The sequence below is a fragment of the Penicillium diatomitis genome (genome assembly GCF_028827545.1).
Source record: "Penicillium diatomitis strain IBT 30728 chromosome Unknown utg000005l_segment0_segment0, whole genome shotgun sequence".
In the NCBI taxonomy this organism is placed as follows: Eukaryota; Fungi; Ascomycota; class Eurotiomycetes; order Eurotiales; family Aspergillaceae; genus Penicillium; species Penicillium diatomitis.
The window spans coordinates 1946830-1960256 of NW_026623177.1; the positions used below are offsets into that span (position 1 = coordinate 1946830).

Consider the following 13427-nt stretch of genomic DNA (forward strand, 5'->3'; position numbering starts at 1 on the left):
CTGCGATTCTTGAAAGGGTTGACCTTTCTATCTATATCAAGGTGGACATGGATCCCTTTGTCACTGAATCACGTCACATTGGAAACGGGCTCCCCTGACTCAGAGAGGAAACAAACCCAGATCCTCAACCAGATCTCTCAAGGGAGGGAAAAAAAACAAGGCCCTGCTTCCTTTTGACTGTCGTGCAATTTCGATGAAGACTTGGTGTATGACTACAGAAGGCGACCAATTCAAATATAGAGCACTGACGTGCGTCTTGAGCTTCGAACAGCCAGCCCCAAAGCGCAAACCAATAGAAGATCCAATATGGGAAAGAGCCTTTTCGTGACATTCGTCTATGTATTCAAAATGGTACAGTCCGCTCTCATGTCTCACCATCAGCAATGACTTTGTTAATTAGATGTCACTTCAGTCCCGCGACACACAGCATCAGAAACAACCCCGTCGGTTCCTCTTCACCGCTTCCCCTTCTTCTTGTTCTTCTTAGCGTTTGAACTTCCACCTCCGCTGGCCTTCTGGGCCACGTTGGCAGTAGCCTCCTCGGTCTTTTCGCTAACTGGGCCGCCTTGCGTCCGATCAGAAGCACGCTGCTTATTCTTCTTGCCCTTCGGCCGGTACGATGATCGGTCTCGCAGGGGCAGCCAGCGCTCCGGATCGGCCTTCTTCTCCGGATCGTAGTCCTTCGGAAGACGGGACTTGCGCACACGCTTGGCTCGACTGCGACTTTCCTTATCAGCAGCAGTGCGCTTGCGAGCACCGGCGAAGGCTGCAGCAGCAGCAGCAGCCGCGGATGCCGAGGGCATGATACCCGCAGATTCCAAGGCGGACACGTCCACATCCGCAATCAACTCATTGACCTCGGGGAGCTGCTCAAGCTGCGACTCCACTTGTGAGTAGTTGAGAGTGGCATGAGATGCAATGTAGCCGGCAATGGCAAGTCTATCGTGTGGATCCTGCTGATACAAGCCCTTGAATAGCTCGCCCGCCGTAGTGAGATCAGCTTTATCGTCGGAATGAAGAAGCGAGGTGGCTGCCGCTCGAAGAAGGGAAGCGGGTGTATTCGACTTGTTGCGCCAGTATTTGGCAGCTTGCGCAAGAGCGGTTCGGATCTGGAGCTTACGACCCTCGAGCTGGTAAAGAGAGACCAGTGCGCTTAGCAAACCAGGGTTGAAGCGAGCCTCGTGATCGGCCTCGGAAACAGACTCCTCCAGAGCCTGCAAAGATCGCTCCATTGTTGTGATCGCAGAGGTGGTGTTGCCCTCGCTAACGTAGAGCTGTACGACTGTGAGCAAGAGTCCAAGATCCTTGGGCCGACGCTCGAGTAGAGGAAGAATCTTCCTCAGGGCCTTGTAGCCTGTCTGGCCCTCTGCTTGTGCAGCAGCGTTGTAAACGGATAAAAGGTTGACATTGGCTGCTGTCGAGGGACAGGGGCTCTTGGAGAGAGCCTTGTTTGTTGATCGAATGATGCCGTCGAATTTTTGGACAAGAAGATCGGTGGCGTGAGAGTTACCCACTAGGATGTTGCTTTGGAAGTCGAAAAGTCGGTCATTGTTGATGGATTCGGGTATTTCATGGAGAGCTTTGTAGAGGATGTAGGGATTGACATTGGTCTGGCGAGCGAGAACAATGTTGTTCCGCGCAATCTTCTTCGTGGATAATTCGGGGATACTAGGTGTGCGAATGATGGTTCAGTATTGTTGTCCATGAAATGTCCATGCTTCTGTAATCGTCATGTGAACGACAGGGGACTCACTCCTCTACCGAAATTTCCTCGAGCAGGGCCTCTGCTTGTTCCGTCTTGCCCAACCGCAGCAGAACATAGAGATACTGAACAGCAATGGGAAGCAGCTCCGCTGCCCGGTCTTCCGGTGAAAGTTCTTCTGATGTCTCACAGATATCTGGTAAGACTCGAAATTAGTCGTGAACTAAGAAGGGTCACGCCCACCACCGATGGTACTGACTCTTTGCGCGCTTCAGAAGAACCTCCCCTTGAGCAAACTCTCCCTTGGCAATGCTCAGACAGGCGGCATTGTACGCCGTTTCAAAAGACTCGAGGTCCTCCCTCGATGGGCGCTCGTGGCGAACGTATTCTGGCTCCCCTTTCCATTGGAGCTGCGCATCCGTCGCCCACGAATTGATCCCGAGGTCGTTCGCCTCGTGGTAGGAAGCTTGGTCTTGGTACAATTGTTCGTACAGATCTGCAGCCCGTTGGAATTTTTCGGCACGATAGCTCTTCACAGAGATCATTCTAGTGTCAGCGCATTCTGCCATTGAAATGATGAAGGGCCATGCAACCATACCACTTGAGCTTCCAGATGTTGAGCGCCCCTCCCCGCGCCAGAGCTGGTGACGATGTCTAGGGCCTTTTCGAGCTTCCCACATTTGTACAATGTATACGCATATTCGACACTGGCTGTTGTCTTCAGCGCATCACCTGCACCCTCGAAAACCCGTAAAGCGTCGTCGAATCGGTCGAGCTTGAGCAAAGCGATCGCCTTGATGTGTTGAGCTGTTTGGTCGTTCTTGGACTTTTTGAGGGCTTCATTGCAGGACTTGAGAACCTCTTCATGGTCTTCAATCGTGGCCCGCTCGAGCAGCGAGCTCAGTGACTGGGCAACCATAATGTGTGTTGTGAATTCGGTCTGATGATTCCCTATCGGGGGTTCAATGGCTGCGGCGATTTCGTGGAGAAACGTCTCCCCCGGTGGGATGGCGTACCGCCTTTCAGCCTGAGGCCAACAGCCATGCGTGCTTCTGTCACAACCTGCACGTGCCAGCGACGTGGGGTTAGGGGAGCTTTTGTGCCTTACTGCCTTCTGTTCCATCAGTGCCTCTTTCCTGCAGTAACAAGTTTTGGCGTAACAATGATCCGCTATATTCGGTCTCTTTTCATCGCTGCTTCTTTTGACGCAGCCTCGTACAAGAACAGTTGGTCTCTCTAGCCTGCGACCGACGGCCTATACCATTGACTGTCGATCTGAATCTCAGACTCCATGTATTTGCATGAACGCCAATTTTGTATACTAGTATTTCACTACACAGCAAATCGAAAGAAGATGTCCGAGAGAATTTGCTATATTTCAAGAAGATGTACTATCAAAGTTAGCGTGTTATCGAGACTTCACGAGGCCGAGTCTCTCTTGGAAATCCTAGTATTATCTGTCTGTCTACTACTATCTCTAGCCTTGAAAGTAGCCCGATTGTTTGGTTCAACAAGGGCCATGAAATAGGAGTCCACAAATAGAGTATACCTCACTCTTTACCTATCTCTTTCATGGAAAGTGTCAGTACACATAAAGTCACCGGAACACCAGCCAAGGACCTGAGTGGTTGAATGACCGCCGTGGGTGCACTAAGACGATACTCGACCTCCCCACCCTTGACGTGTTCTGGGAACCATTAGGTTAAAGCGAGAGAGACTCGCCTCATCTGCTTCTAGCTACCTTTTCTTTGCAGTGTTAATTGCAAGCATCGACAGAAAGGTTTGTGCCAGTGATGAGGCTCAACTAGGCTTCTACGATCTACCTACGTCAAAAGCCAGCTTTCCATCGCGCAATCATCTTTCCATGACTCCATGATAGAAAGCGATATTCCACTGCGTTTCATGAAGGGGGTCCTCTTTTTCCTGGTAGAATCCCGAGATTGTAAACTCGTGTTCTATTTTCTAGTGGATTTCAGCAATAAAGCACTAGGTAGTAGGTACTAGTAGGTACTAGTAGTTACTAGGTAGCAGGTAGGCACTGCTTACCATGACTCAAATGCTGTGTAAGTCGGGCGGGAGTCTATTTACACTGGGCGCCATGGTCAACACATCTGAGGAAATTAGACTCGGAATACGGTCTGCCCAGCTTACAGGAGATACAAGTCTCTTTGCGTAATCCGGGGCTGTGATTGAGAATCCAAAATAGTTCAAGACTCATTCGTAACCTTAAAAGTGAATATGGGAAAACCCAGGGCGAGGATTTCTAAAGGTTATACTTCATTCTCTATGCCAAGAAAGAATCTACCAAATTGGACTGACTACGTATAACTAGGTGATTTACGAAATGACGCAGTAGTAGTATTGCCCATGGATCTCAAACCCTCTTGCTCTCGATTAGGCCCTTACTCTTCCTAACCCAACCGAGAACCTCAAAGCATGATTCAATACGGGCTGAGACTCGGCCAATGAGGCTGTTCTGTAATGTGAGACCTTTGAGGATTTCTGTAAGGGAAACACTGCATGAGAGCACGGGCTTCATGAGTTGGACTGATGACGTTTGTCGGAGACTGCCCGTAGGGATGGGCACCTATGAAGCATAAATAGCATTGAGGTAGTCCACGAAGAGAGAGCAATCTTAATGAACAACATTTGACGAACTCACGACCAACCTAACGGCAATTGCTTGACGACTCCCGTAAGCTATCTTACGAAGCGTTTCTATTCCCGAATTGTATACCCCCACTGCATCATATTGCAACATGATGAATACTATTTTCACCGTCATGATTCTCGTTGGTATTGCCCGAGCGCAGAACGCGGAAATCGGGCTGCCGACTGTCGATCAACAACTCTCCAAAGGCACCGATGTGATTGTTCAAATTCAACGGCCAAACACATTGACAGGGTCCACGGAAATGGCTCTTGCTATCGGAATCTCATCCTGCTCTGCTCAAGAATGCCTCTCTCCCGTCGAATCTATGGGAGAGATCCTCTACCTTGGCTCGTTCGATCCTGAGTATCATGAGGACTCACTCCCTCCGTATCAAAACTTTACTGTGACGGTGCCGTCTGACTTTGCTGTGGGCGATGCCCATATTAACGTTGCGCATGCCACACTTGTCGGTGTAAGTGAAGCAGTGCTTTCCAAGTCTTGACTCAGCAGTGCCTAAAACGTGGAACCTCTTCTTTTAGGCCTCCGAAGCCCCTCTGCTTCAGACGTTGAATCGCACGGTGGTGGTGGCCTAATAGTTGGCCTCTGCTCGCTCGAGCAGGGATATTGATATGTGTAGCCGGAGGAATTCTTTTTCGACTGTTTCGGTATTTCTTGTATTCATATTGTTGGGTGTGGCGACTATCGTCTTATGACGAGCCGAGCACTGGGGAAAGAAACCTCCTGTCCGACACTCCTTGCTTCGTTTCGTGTCTCCGTAGAGATGTATTGGTAACAGCTCTTTCCAGACATTTTAATTTGGGCTTGCCCGCCCAATGTGATCAACGCAAGATTGTTCAAGATCTCACAATCAAGACCTGATTTCTTCTCCATGAGTCTGCTCTCCCAGTCCATCTGAGACATATTTCAAGCACAGGCTTCGTCGTGGAACCGCCTCGTTGTGTGTAGGTTCAAAGGTTGCATAATCACACGATCGGCGGAAAATCCCCACTATGGAATGAAAACAACGGCTCGAATGTTATGTTGATCGTAGCCGGCTGTTCTTTGACCAATCAATAAAGTCAATGTCGACTGCGATTATCAAAAAGGCGAGATCCGATTTGATGAAAAGAAGAGACCTGGTCGTTCTACGACTGTGGGTCCGACAAAGATTTCCCCTTTGGGTTTAGCTTTCAGCGTTTGACTTGTGTCTGATAAGCATGTGGCTCTAATAGCTTCACGAGAGTAGAATGTCTACATTCCCAGAACTTGCACATAGACCAAGCTGTGACGGATATGCAAGTTCTCGGAAGGTATATCGAAAGGTATAGGCCCATGATGAACCCAGTAGGGGCGTGGTGCGGGGAAAACACCATGTTCGGGGTATAAAATCCCACTGTCCATGTCTCGCTTGATCGGTGTCTTTCAACTCACTTTCGCAACTTTCGATCCATCCATCCTACATCTTGACTCGTGGAGTATAACAATACTCATCCAATATCTCGATTTTTCAAATCTATATCATGGGCGACTACAAGCCACTGGAGCACGCGACCATGGCGTCCGAAGTCCCAGATGTCCCCAAGATGCCTCGTGGAACAAAAAACGATCTCTCGCAGAGACAGAGCTCCGTCCTATATCACCATCTTCGCCAGCCACCACTCAATATCGTCGATGGTCGAGGGAGTTTCTTGATCACCGACTCAGGCCAAGAGATACTGGATGCCACCTGTGGCGCCGCTGTGGCATGTCTTGGACACAGTGACTCGAGAGTTCACGAAGCCATCATGGAACAGTTGCAGAAATTCCCGTATTGTTACTCGATGTTCTTTACAAACAACGCTGCTGAGGAGCTGTCTCAAATTCTGGTGGATTCCACTGGAGGTCTCATGTCCCGTGCATATATTGTGAGCTCAGGTGTGTAGCCTCCGGACAGAATGGCGATTGAGCTAGATTGGAAGGTCGCACAAGGCTCACCCCGAACTTTTCCATGAACAGGTACCGAAGCAGTCGAGGCATCGCTCAAGATGGCCGTACAATACTACATGGAAATGTCTCCTCCGCAGCCGCAACGAGTCAATCTTATTGCCAGAAAACGATCATATCACGGCAATACCCTCGGCTCTCTTTCCGTGGGTCATCATGTCGGGCGACGAGCGCTGTTTGAGAAAATCCTGGCCAAGAACGTCCATCATGTATCGCAGTGCTACCCTTACCGCGAAATGAGAGATGAAGAGTCAGAGGGGGAATATGTTGCTCGTCTGGCTCAAGAACTGGAAGACAAGTTTCAAGAGCTTGGTCCAGACACTGTGTGTGCCTTTGTCGCAGAGACAATGACTGGTGCGGTAAGCATGAGTCCTCAATCCCCTGTGAATACACTATAGCTTACGCTGAAGCTTCCAAAGACTCTGGGATGCGTCCCCGCTCTTCCAGGGTACCTGGCAGCCATGAAAGAAGTATGCCAGAAGCATGGAGCCTTGCTGATCCTGGATGAAGTCATGTGTGGCATGGGCCGCACAGGCACACTGCACGCTTGGGAGCAGGAAGACGTGGTTCCTGACTTGCAAACTGTGGCCAAAGGGCTTGGTGGAGGCTACGCCCCGGTTGCAGCCCTTCTGGTGAGCCGTCACGTCGTGGACACGTTGAGCCAGGGCACCGGCGCGTTCTCTCACAGTCAGACTTATCAAGGGCATCCGGTGTCGTGTGCGGCCGCGTGCCGGGTTCAGCGGATTGTTCAAGAGGATAATTTGCTTACCAATGTCCGTGAGATGGGCGTATATCTCGGTCAGCGACTCCATCAGGCATTTGACGCGTATCCCCATGTCGGAAACGTTCGTGGACGGGGGCTTTTCTGGGCAGTGAGTGTTTCAACTTCCTACAGTACTTAATAGAACAAAGCGACTGACGTTGTATTCCAGATTGAATTCGTTCAAGATAAGCAAACGAGAGAGCCATATCCCCCGTCTCAGGCGGTTGCTTGGAAGATCCACAAAACAGCATTACAACCGGAGTATTCGGTTTCGCTACTTCCGGGCAATGGGGGAATTGACGGAATCAATGGTGATCACATCTGCTTTGCACCTCCATATAACTGTAGCAGACACGAAATTGATGAGGTTGTGGACCGTGCTTTCCGTGCAGTTCAGAAGGTGCTTGGGACAAGTGTCAATTGAGCGAAAGATTCAAATTGCATATGAGGAAGTCGACGATCTTGTATCTTGTGTTTTCTATGGTTATGATCATCTCAGATGTGTCATTACTTTCCAGTGATTCGTCAAATTTCAGATGTATTACATATTTCACGGTGCCGAATCCTGAGTTCTCTGCTAGTACGCAGATCAGTATTTGCCCGTTCTTGAGCTTAGGGCCTTCAGTGACTGGTATGCATTGTTGCATCAACTACATGTTGGGCAGAAATAGGACGACCCCAACCGATCTTCATTAACGAAAACAACCAGAGAAGCCAAGCTGATTCATGGGGACCTGGGCCGACGTAATATTATCGTCTTTTCTACCAGTCCAGTGTGAGCTGTCATCGGGGACTGCCCTGGCAGCAATAGGGCTGGTATCCGGATCATTGGGAGTATTTCCAAAGCTGTCATTACATGCTGGCATAACTCAATGACAAATAGATGAGATCGGCAAGTGGATTTTTTGTAGCCCCAGACGAATGTGTAATTTGTGTAGTTTGTGTTCTCTGGTTATAATATGGTCACGGGAGCTGTTTGACTTTGAGCCTCATAGACCGGCTCCTTCGTAAGAGGCCTGCAGCACTGGATCTCAAAGAAACCACATATCCTGCCTTCTTAGCTTACGCAAAAGTGATGAAGTCATATATTTTATAAAGCTATCTTACTATTATTTGGTCTGGCCACCCATGCTTCTAAAATGAGAACTTCGAGCCACAGTAGGCATAAGAGCTCTCTACTCGAATCAACTTGACCATGTGAGCTGCATAGAGCATGGAATTTTTGGGCTGATCTCTCTGATCTGAGTTCATACCAAAAGTCCTGTAGTAGAGATTCGTATAGATTGATTTCTCACAGTTTGTGTTCGATAGGGCCAAGGGCGGAGGTATGGAGGCGGCGCATGCCGCTTACTGAAGAAGGCCGGCATCTGCCGTGTACCCAATGGTTTGAATCATGTGATCGGATTGTTATGGTGCGGGGGCTGGACGGAGTCCTCGTCATCGATAGCTAAAAGTATCACCTTTCCAATCGAATAGGACTGAAGATTGAAGGAAATATTACATGAGCTTTAAGATTACGTAGGAATGCCGAAGGAGGCAGCATTCTCGAGATCACGACATGGTACCCCTCCTTCGTAAACATGGTCTGATATCAACATGCACTGATATATACCACTCCAGGCTGCCTTGAGTGTCGAGCGAAACACCTCAAGTGTGATGAGCACCAACCAAAATGCACTTTCTGTTCAGAAAGAAACCTGTTGTGCCGTTATCCATCTGAATTGAAATGGGTCCACTCTTCGAGGCCGATTCTTGTTCGACATCGATCTCGGCGTCCCAGGGTAGACGAGAATCGCATGGGACTGTATCGTCGGATCCCCTCTTCGGCGTGTGCTGAACCGTTCCTGGGAAACGAGGAGAGGCGCGCATGGGAGTATTGTGCGTTGTATCATCCCGCACTTTTCGGAAGGTGTAAGCCGCCTCTATAGGGCGAAAATTTAACGACTGACAGTGAGCTTCTTTTGTAGATGTGAGACTCGTCTCGTCGAATATCCCGGCTATCGACGGACCGAACAACCCTTATCGTCAATTATCATTCACGGCCTTGACAACCCCGATCCTGCTTGAAACAGTCCTATGCATCGCTACTGAGCACATGCTTAATTTCAACATGGGTGATGTATCAACCGCGGCACGACACCAGCAGCAACTCCTGAGAAGTATTAGTCTGAGACTGGAAGCCATCGAGGAGAATCAAAACCAGGATCTCATCAGAGCCAGCAGAGCGACTGGATATCTTGATCACGAGGCTCTACTCACCGCCATCATTCTCCAAGGTGCCATCGTGGTCCAAACTGCAGATGGCGTTCTAGAGCCTCATATTCGCTGCGCTGCGTTCCTGATGGAGAAGCTTGATTACTTCCATCGTCTACCACAGTCAGAGCTCTTACGAACCGCAATTCAGCGATTTGCGATGGTTGATGTCATGCTTGCGGTGTCTCGGCAGCGGAGGCCATTCTCTCCTCGAGACTTTGTACTCCATCTTCCTGATACGGAGACGTGGGACTTGACTGAGCCATCCTTTCACAAGATGACGGGCTGTCCCCAGCCCTTGATGTGTTTGTTTGTGAGAATCATTCACCTGGCTTGTGATGTGAGTGAATGCGTAGAGCAACGAGAGTCCACAGTCCTTATTCTCAACCAAGCCTACGCCCTGGAAAACGACCTTCGCGCATGGGGCTCAAAGTATGGCGTAGGTCTTCAACCTACGCCTAGACAGCGCGATCCATTGGACATACTATCAGAATGCTTCTACTGGACGGCACATCTGCTACTTGCTCGACGCGTGTTTCACGACTCGACATACTCGCCACGGGTACAACACACGGCGCGTACTTGTTTCGAGCTGATGGATCAGTTGGCCACGGGGATTGGGCCGGATTCGTCCCTTCCCCAACCCTTCTACCTGGCAGCCCGAGAGGCGATCACGGCGGAAGACCGAGCTTGGATTCGACAGAAGCATGACTCGATGACTGATTACTATCGCGAGCAGCAACGTCATCTGGCGATGGAGCTGACCCAGCGAATATGGGCAATTGTTGATGGCAATTTTGGTAGCGGATACAACTTGGAGTCAGAAGCGATGATTCAAAGCCTAGATCGGCAGTCTGACTTGTTCATCTTTTGAAAGAGTCGGCTGCTCTCGCACGTGGTATAGATTGAAGTGTGCATGACGAGAACGGGCGAAGTTGTTCTTGATGGAACCTTCCCAAAATTACACAGGCTACCTTATATGTTCCATCTCGTTTTTTTCGCGCAATGTAGTAGATTCTGGTATCACCAGGAAAAGAGACCAAGCCATGCTTGAGAAGGATTCGGAATTGAGGAGAACGTCTGAGCACGTGTTCAGGTACAATTTCCCCGCGCATCACGGGTCTCCAATTCATCACCCAGCTTGATCAGCAGTGGCTTGGGCCACTCACCAGAGGTGGAATTCTCTCTCTCTCTCTCTCTCTCTCTCTCTCTCTCTCTCTCTCTCTCTCTCTCTCTCTCTCTCTCTCTCTCTCTATCTCTCTCTCTCTCTCTCTCTCTCTCTCTCTCTCTCTCTTTATCTATGTCGCTCTATCCACCTGCATACTTTCCGTCGGAATAATTTTTTGTGATGTTCCCAAACGCCATACAAACGTTTCACTGCTGAGCATACAGACTCCAAGTAACTGCAACTCTCAACCCCGTCGCAAGATCAGCGCAAAGCAAAGCTCAGACCTAAAGTGGAAGCCATCATCCAAAGCAGAAGGATGAAGACTTGACCGGTTGTCGACCCGACCTGCAATCACAAGACCACGTCCCTAACCTCCACTAAGTCTAACTGCCGTTAGACCCGGCATAAACCGCCTGTGGATTCTACTCCAGGTCCGACCAGACTGGCCAGGAAGAAAGTAAAACATCGAATTCTGGATTCAGAACCCGACGGAAAGGCCTATTTTCTAACTGTGGAGTAACTTGATCAAGACGTCTGACCAGGCCTTGAACAGCTACAAGCTCCAGCCCCGATGGAACAAAGCAGTTGCTATCGCAGGATCGCGCACCAAGCCAAGAAACTGTTTTATGGCGATACGCTTGATTTTCAACGCTTCGACCGGAAAATAACGACAGACATGGATAACCCCGTACAGAGCGCAAACTTTATCCAGGGCCTACAACGTACGCCGCAGGTCCTGCATGCTGGTCCGACAAACCTGAAGCCCGGGTTTCTTGCTGCCAGCTCGCCCACCCCCGACCAGTGGCAAGGAACAGCGACAATGAAAACGCGGCCGTTGGTCCAGATCCAGTCTATCCGTGTCCAATCTGGCCTCGATCAGAACCAATGAGGACCGTGATAGATGCGCGACGATCAGCAAGACTCACGGCTCACCACCCAGACTGCGTTACGATGGAGGGTAGGCCGAGACAAGATACTTGGAGGCTGCATCGTGTCTATTTGTGTCCCTTTGGTGGCTGTTGCATTGAGATCGGCGGCTCGACTTTATCCTGTGTTTTTCTTAGGGGGACAATTCAAAATGGGAACGAGTGTGTGGGGGGTCTGGGATGTTGACAGCCATTTTCGGTCTGTGGACGACAATCGACTGAGTCAAAGTCATGAAATGATGTTCTTGATCACAGGCCAGAAGGGAGTCATGATAAGTCACCACTAATGAAATTCCCAGCATAGCACGGCGGCTGGTAGAACAGGCTCGAAGCCAACGTCTCCACGCGATGGGTCCAGCGCAGGCGAGCAGCAGTCTCAGCCTCCGACCGCACGGGCAGGGAAGAGCAAGGCGCAAATCATGCTTGGTACTGGTTGTAGTCCCGACGCGGGTACCTGAGTTGGATGCGTGACGACTGACAACTGACAACTGACACGTACAACTTTGAACCGAGTCCGACAAAGGTCTTGCCAACCTTGAGGTTGAGGTTGGGCCCGTTCCTGGCCCGCGGACAAGCTGCGTTCCAGAACAGGGGCACAGAGCAAAGTGATTGGTGCCTGGTGCGGTCGAATCTACAGTCCACAGTCCACACAGTCCACCTTCTGGATGTGGGCAAAGTGGGCAATGGAGCGAGAACCGTAGGAGAAAAAAAAAACAACAGCAATCTCGGCGGTGACGCCTGCTCAAGGCCAGGCTTGGAGGATCTACAAATCAGGGGTGTGTAACTGTGCAACTGTGCTGCAACCAGTCCGGAGCTCTGGCGTATGTTGTTTATTGTTGATCCGGGGAGAGTATTAGAGTAGTGGTTGCGGTACAGGAGGAGTTGATGTTTGCCAAGACACGAGAGAGGGTCGTACAGCAGGAATGTCTCGAATGGACGTTTGACAGGCAAGGGATCTGCTTAAATAGACGGACGTACACGATAAACGATGTGATCGGTCCAGACGGCTGATCAACCGGATCGGCATGGATTGGAGCGGTGGGAGAAGAAAAGCGTATAGAAAGCGATTGAACGGTCCGAGTTAAATAAGAGCCGTAATGTTGATGATTACCTAGCTACCTAGTAGTAATTAACTGAACTGTATCTTAACTTCTAGTCCTGTGAAGAGTACCTATTCTAAGCTGGAGTGCATCACTATCTACTAGACAACTGATTACATTGACCAGCGCCAACGCCACGCCCGCCACACCGTCGCATCTCGGCATCCAACAAAAACCAAGCTCCCACTTGAATCTCGGCAAGGGGCGAACGGGGCCAGCCTGGTTGAACTATGGATGCGTCCGTCCGCTATGAACCATCGATGTTTCAGAGTCTGGTTTCCCGCACCTTGTCAAACCTCTCACTGCATTCGTCACCGACCTGCTTCTTTTCCACCTCCCCCGCCTCACGCCAAACACCGCATACCGCTCAACAATACTGGTCGAGGCAAGGTCTCGTTGTAATACACATGATCGAATCACTTGATCCCGAGCTCCCGCGTACATGACTACACTGAAGTACACTCACACTGTGACTCTAGTGGCTCTGCAGTCTAAATACGGCTGGTGTGTGGACAGGGACACTGGACAGTACTGCTACTGCCGGAGATGAATGCCTTGGTAGAAGGACTCGGCAACGGTTCAAAAGTCAGTCAGCTTGCAGGATCCATGTTGATCTTTCTTTGGCTACCGTAAGCGCCGCCGCGAGGGGGTTGGGGGTCTACAATGACCAATGCTCTGTGGTCATGTCTTACAACAAGCCAGTCCATCTGCCGTGATGTCTGTCACAGAACCAAGATGAGCGGATGACAGGTGCAACTTCCATTACTTGCGAAACACCCGGCAAATCAAACCCCTTCTGAAGCATGGTAGGGAACGCAAAATCAAGGTCGTCAACCACCTCCCACCTCCGAGCGACCGCTGCAGCGCCGTACCCGCACG

At 50.2% G+C, this 13427-nt stretch overlaps 5 protein-coding genes across 5 annotated transcripts; 4 read left to right on the top strand and 1 right to left on the bottom strand.

Annotated features, from left to right (window-relative positions):
- Positions 1–455: 455 nt before the first annotated feature.
- N7539_005281 (signal recognition particle subunit SRP72) lies at positions 456–2621 on the bottom strand (the record flags this gene model as incomplete). Its single annotated transcript, XM_056934883.1, has 4 exons — positions 456–1668; positions 1754–1898; positions 1962–2232; positions 2301–2621. The coding sequence occupies 4 exons, from the start codon at positions 2619–2621 to the stop codon at positions 456–458; spliced, it is 1950 nt and encodes a 649-aa protein (XP_056790077.1).
- A 1840-nt stretch (positions 2622–4461) lies between these two features.
- N7539_005282 (uncharacterized protein) lies at positions 4462–4948 on the top strand (the record flags this gene model as incomplete). Its single annotated transcript, XM_056934884.1, has 2 exons — positions 4462–4827; positions 4895–4948. The coding sequence occupies 2 exons, from the start codon at positions 4462–4464 to the stop codon at positions 4946–4948; spliced, it is 420 nt and encodes a 139-aa protein (XP_056790078.1).
- A 927-nt stretch (positions 4949–5875) lies between these two features.
- N7539_005283 (Aminotransferase) lies at positions 5876–7525 on the top strand (the record flags this gene model as incomplete). Its single annotated transcript, XM_056934885.1, has 4 exons — positions 5876–6269; positions 6351–6697; positions 6758–7210; positions 7271–7525. 4 exons carry the CDS (start codon positions 5876–5878, stop codon positions 7523–7525), a joined length of 1449 nt encoding a protein of 482 aa, XP_056790079.1.
- A 1198-nt stretch (positions 7526–8723) lies between these two features.
- Positions 8724–10228, top strand: N7539_005284 (Zn(II)2Cys6 transcription factor; the record flags this gene model as incomplete). The annotated part of the gene is made up of 2 exons (XM_056934886.1): positions 8724–8974; positions 9076–10228. Coding segments are annotated over 2 exons (1404 nt in total), but the record flags the coding sequence as incomplete, so codon positions are not given.
- Positions 10229–11093: 865 nt separating this feature from the next.
- On the top strand, positions 11094–11411 carry N7539_005285 (uncharacterized protein; the record flags this gene model as incomplete). The annotated part of the gene is made up of 1 exon (XM_056934887.1): positions 11094–11411. One exon carries the CDS (start codon positions 11094–11096, stop codon positions 11409–11411), a length of 318 nt encoding a protein of 105 aa, XP_056790081.1.
- Positions 11412–13427: the final 2016 nt, after the last annotated feature.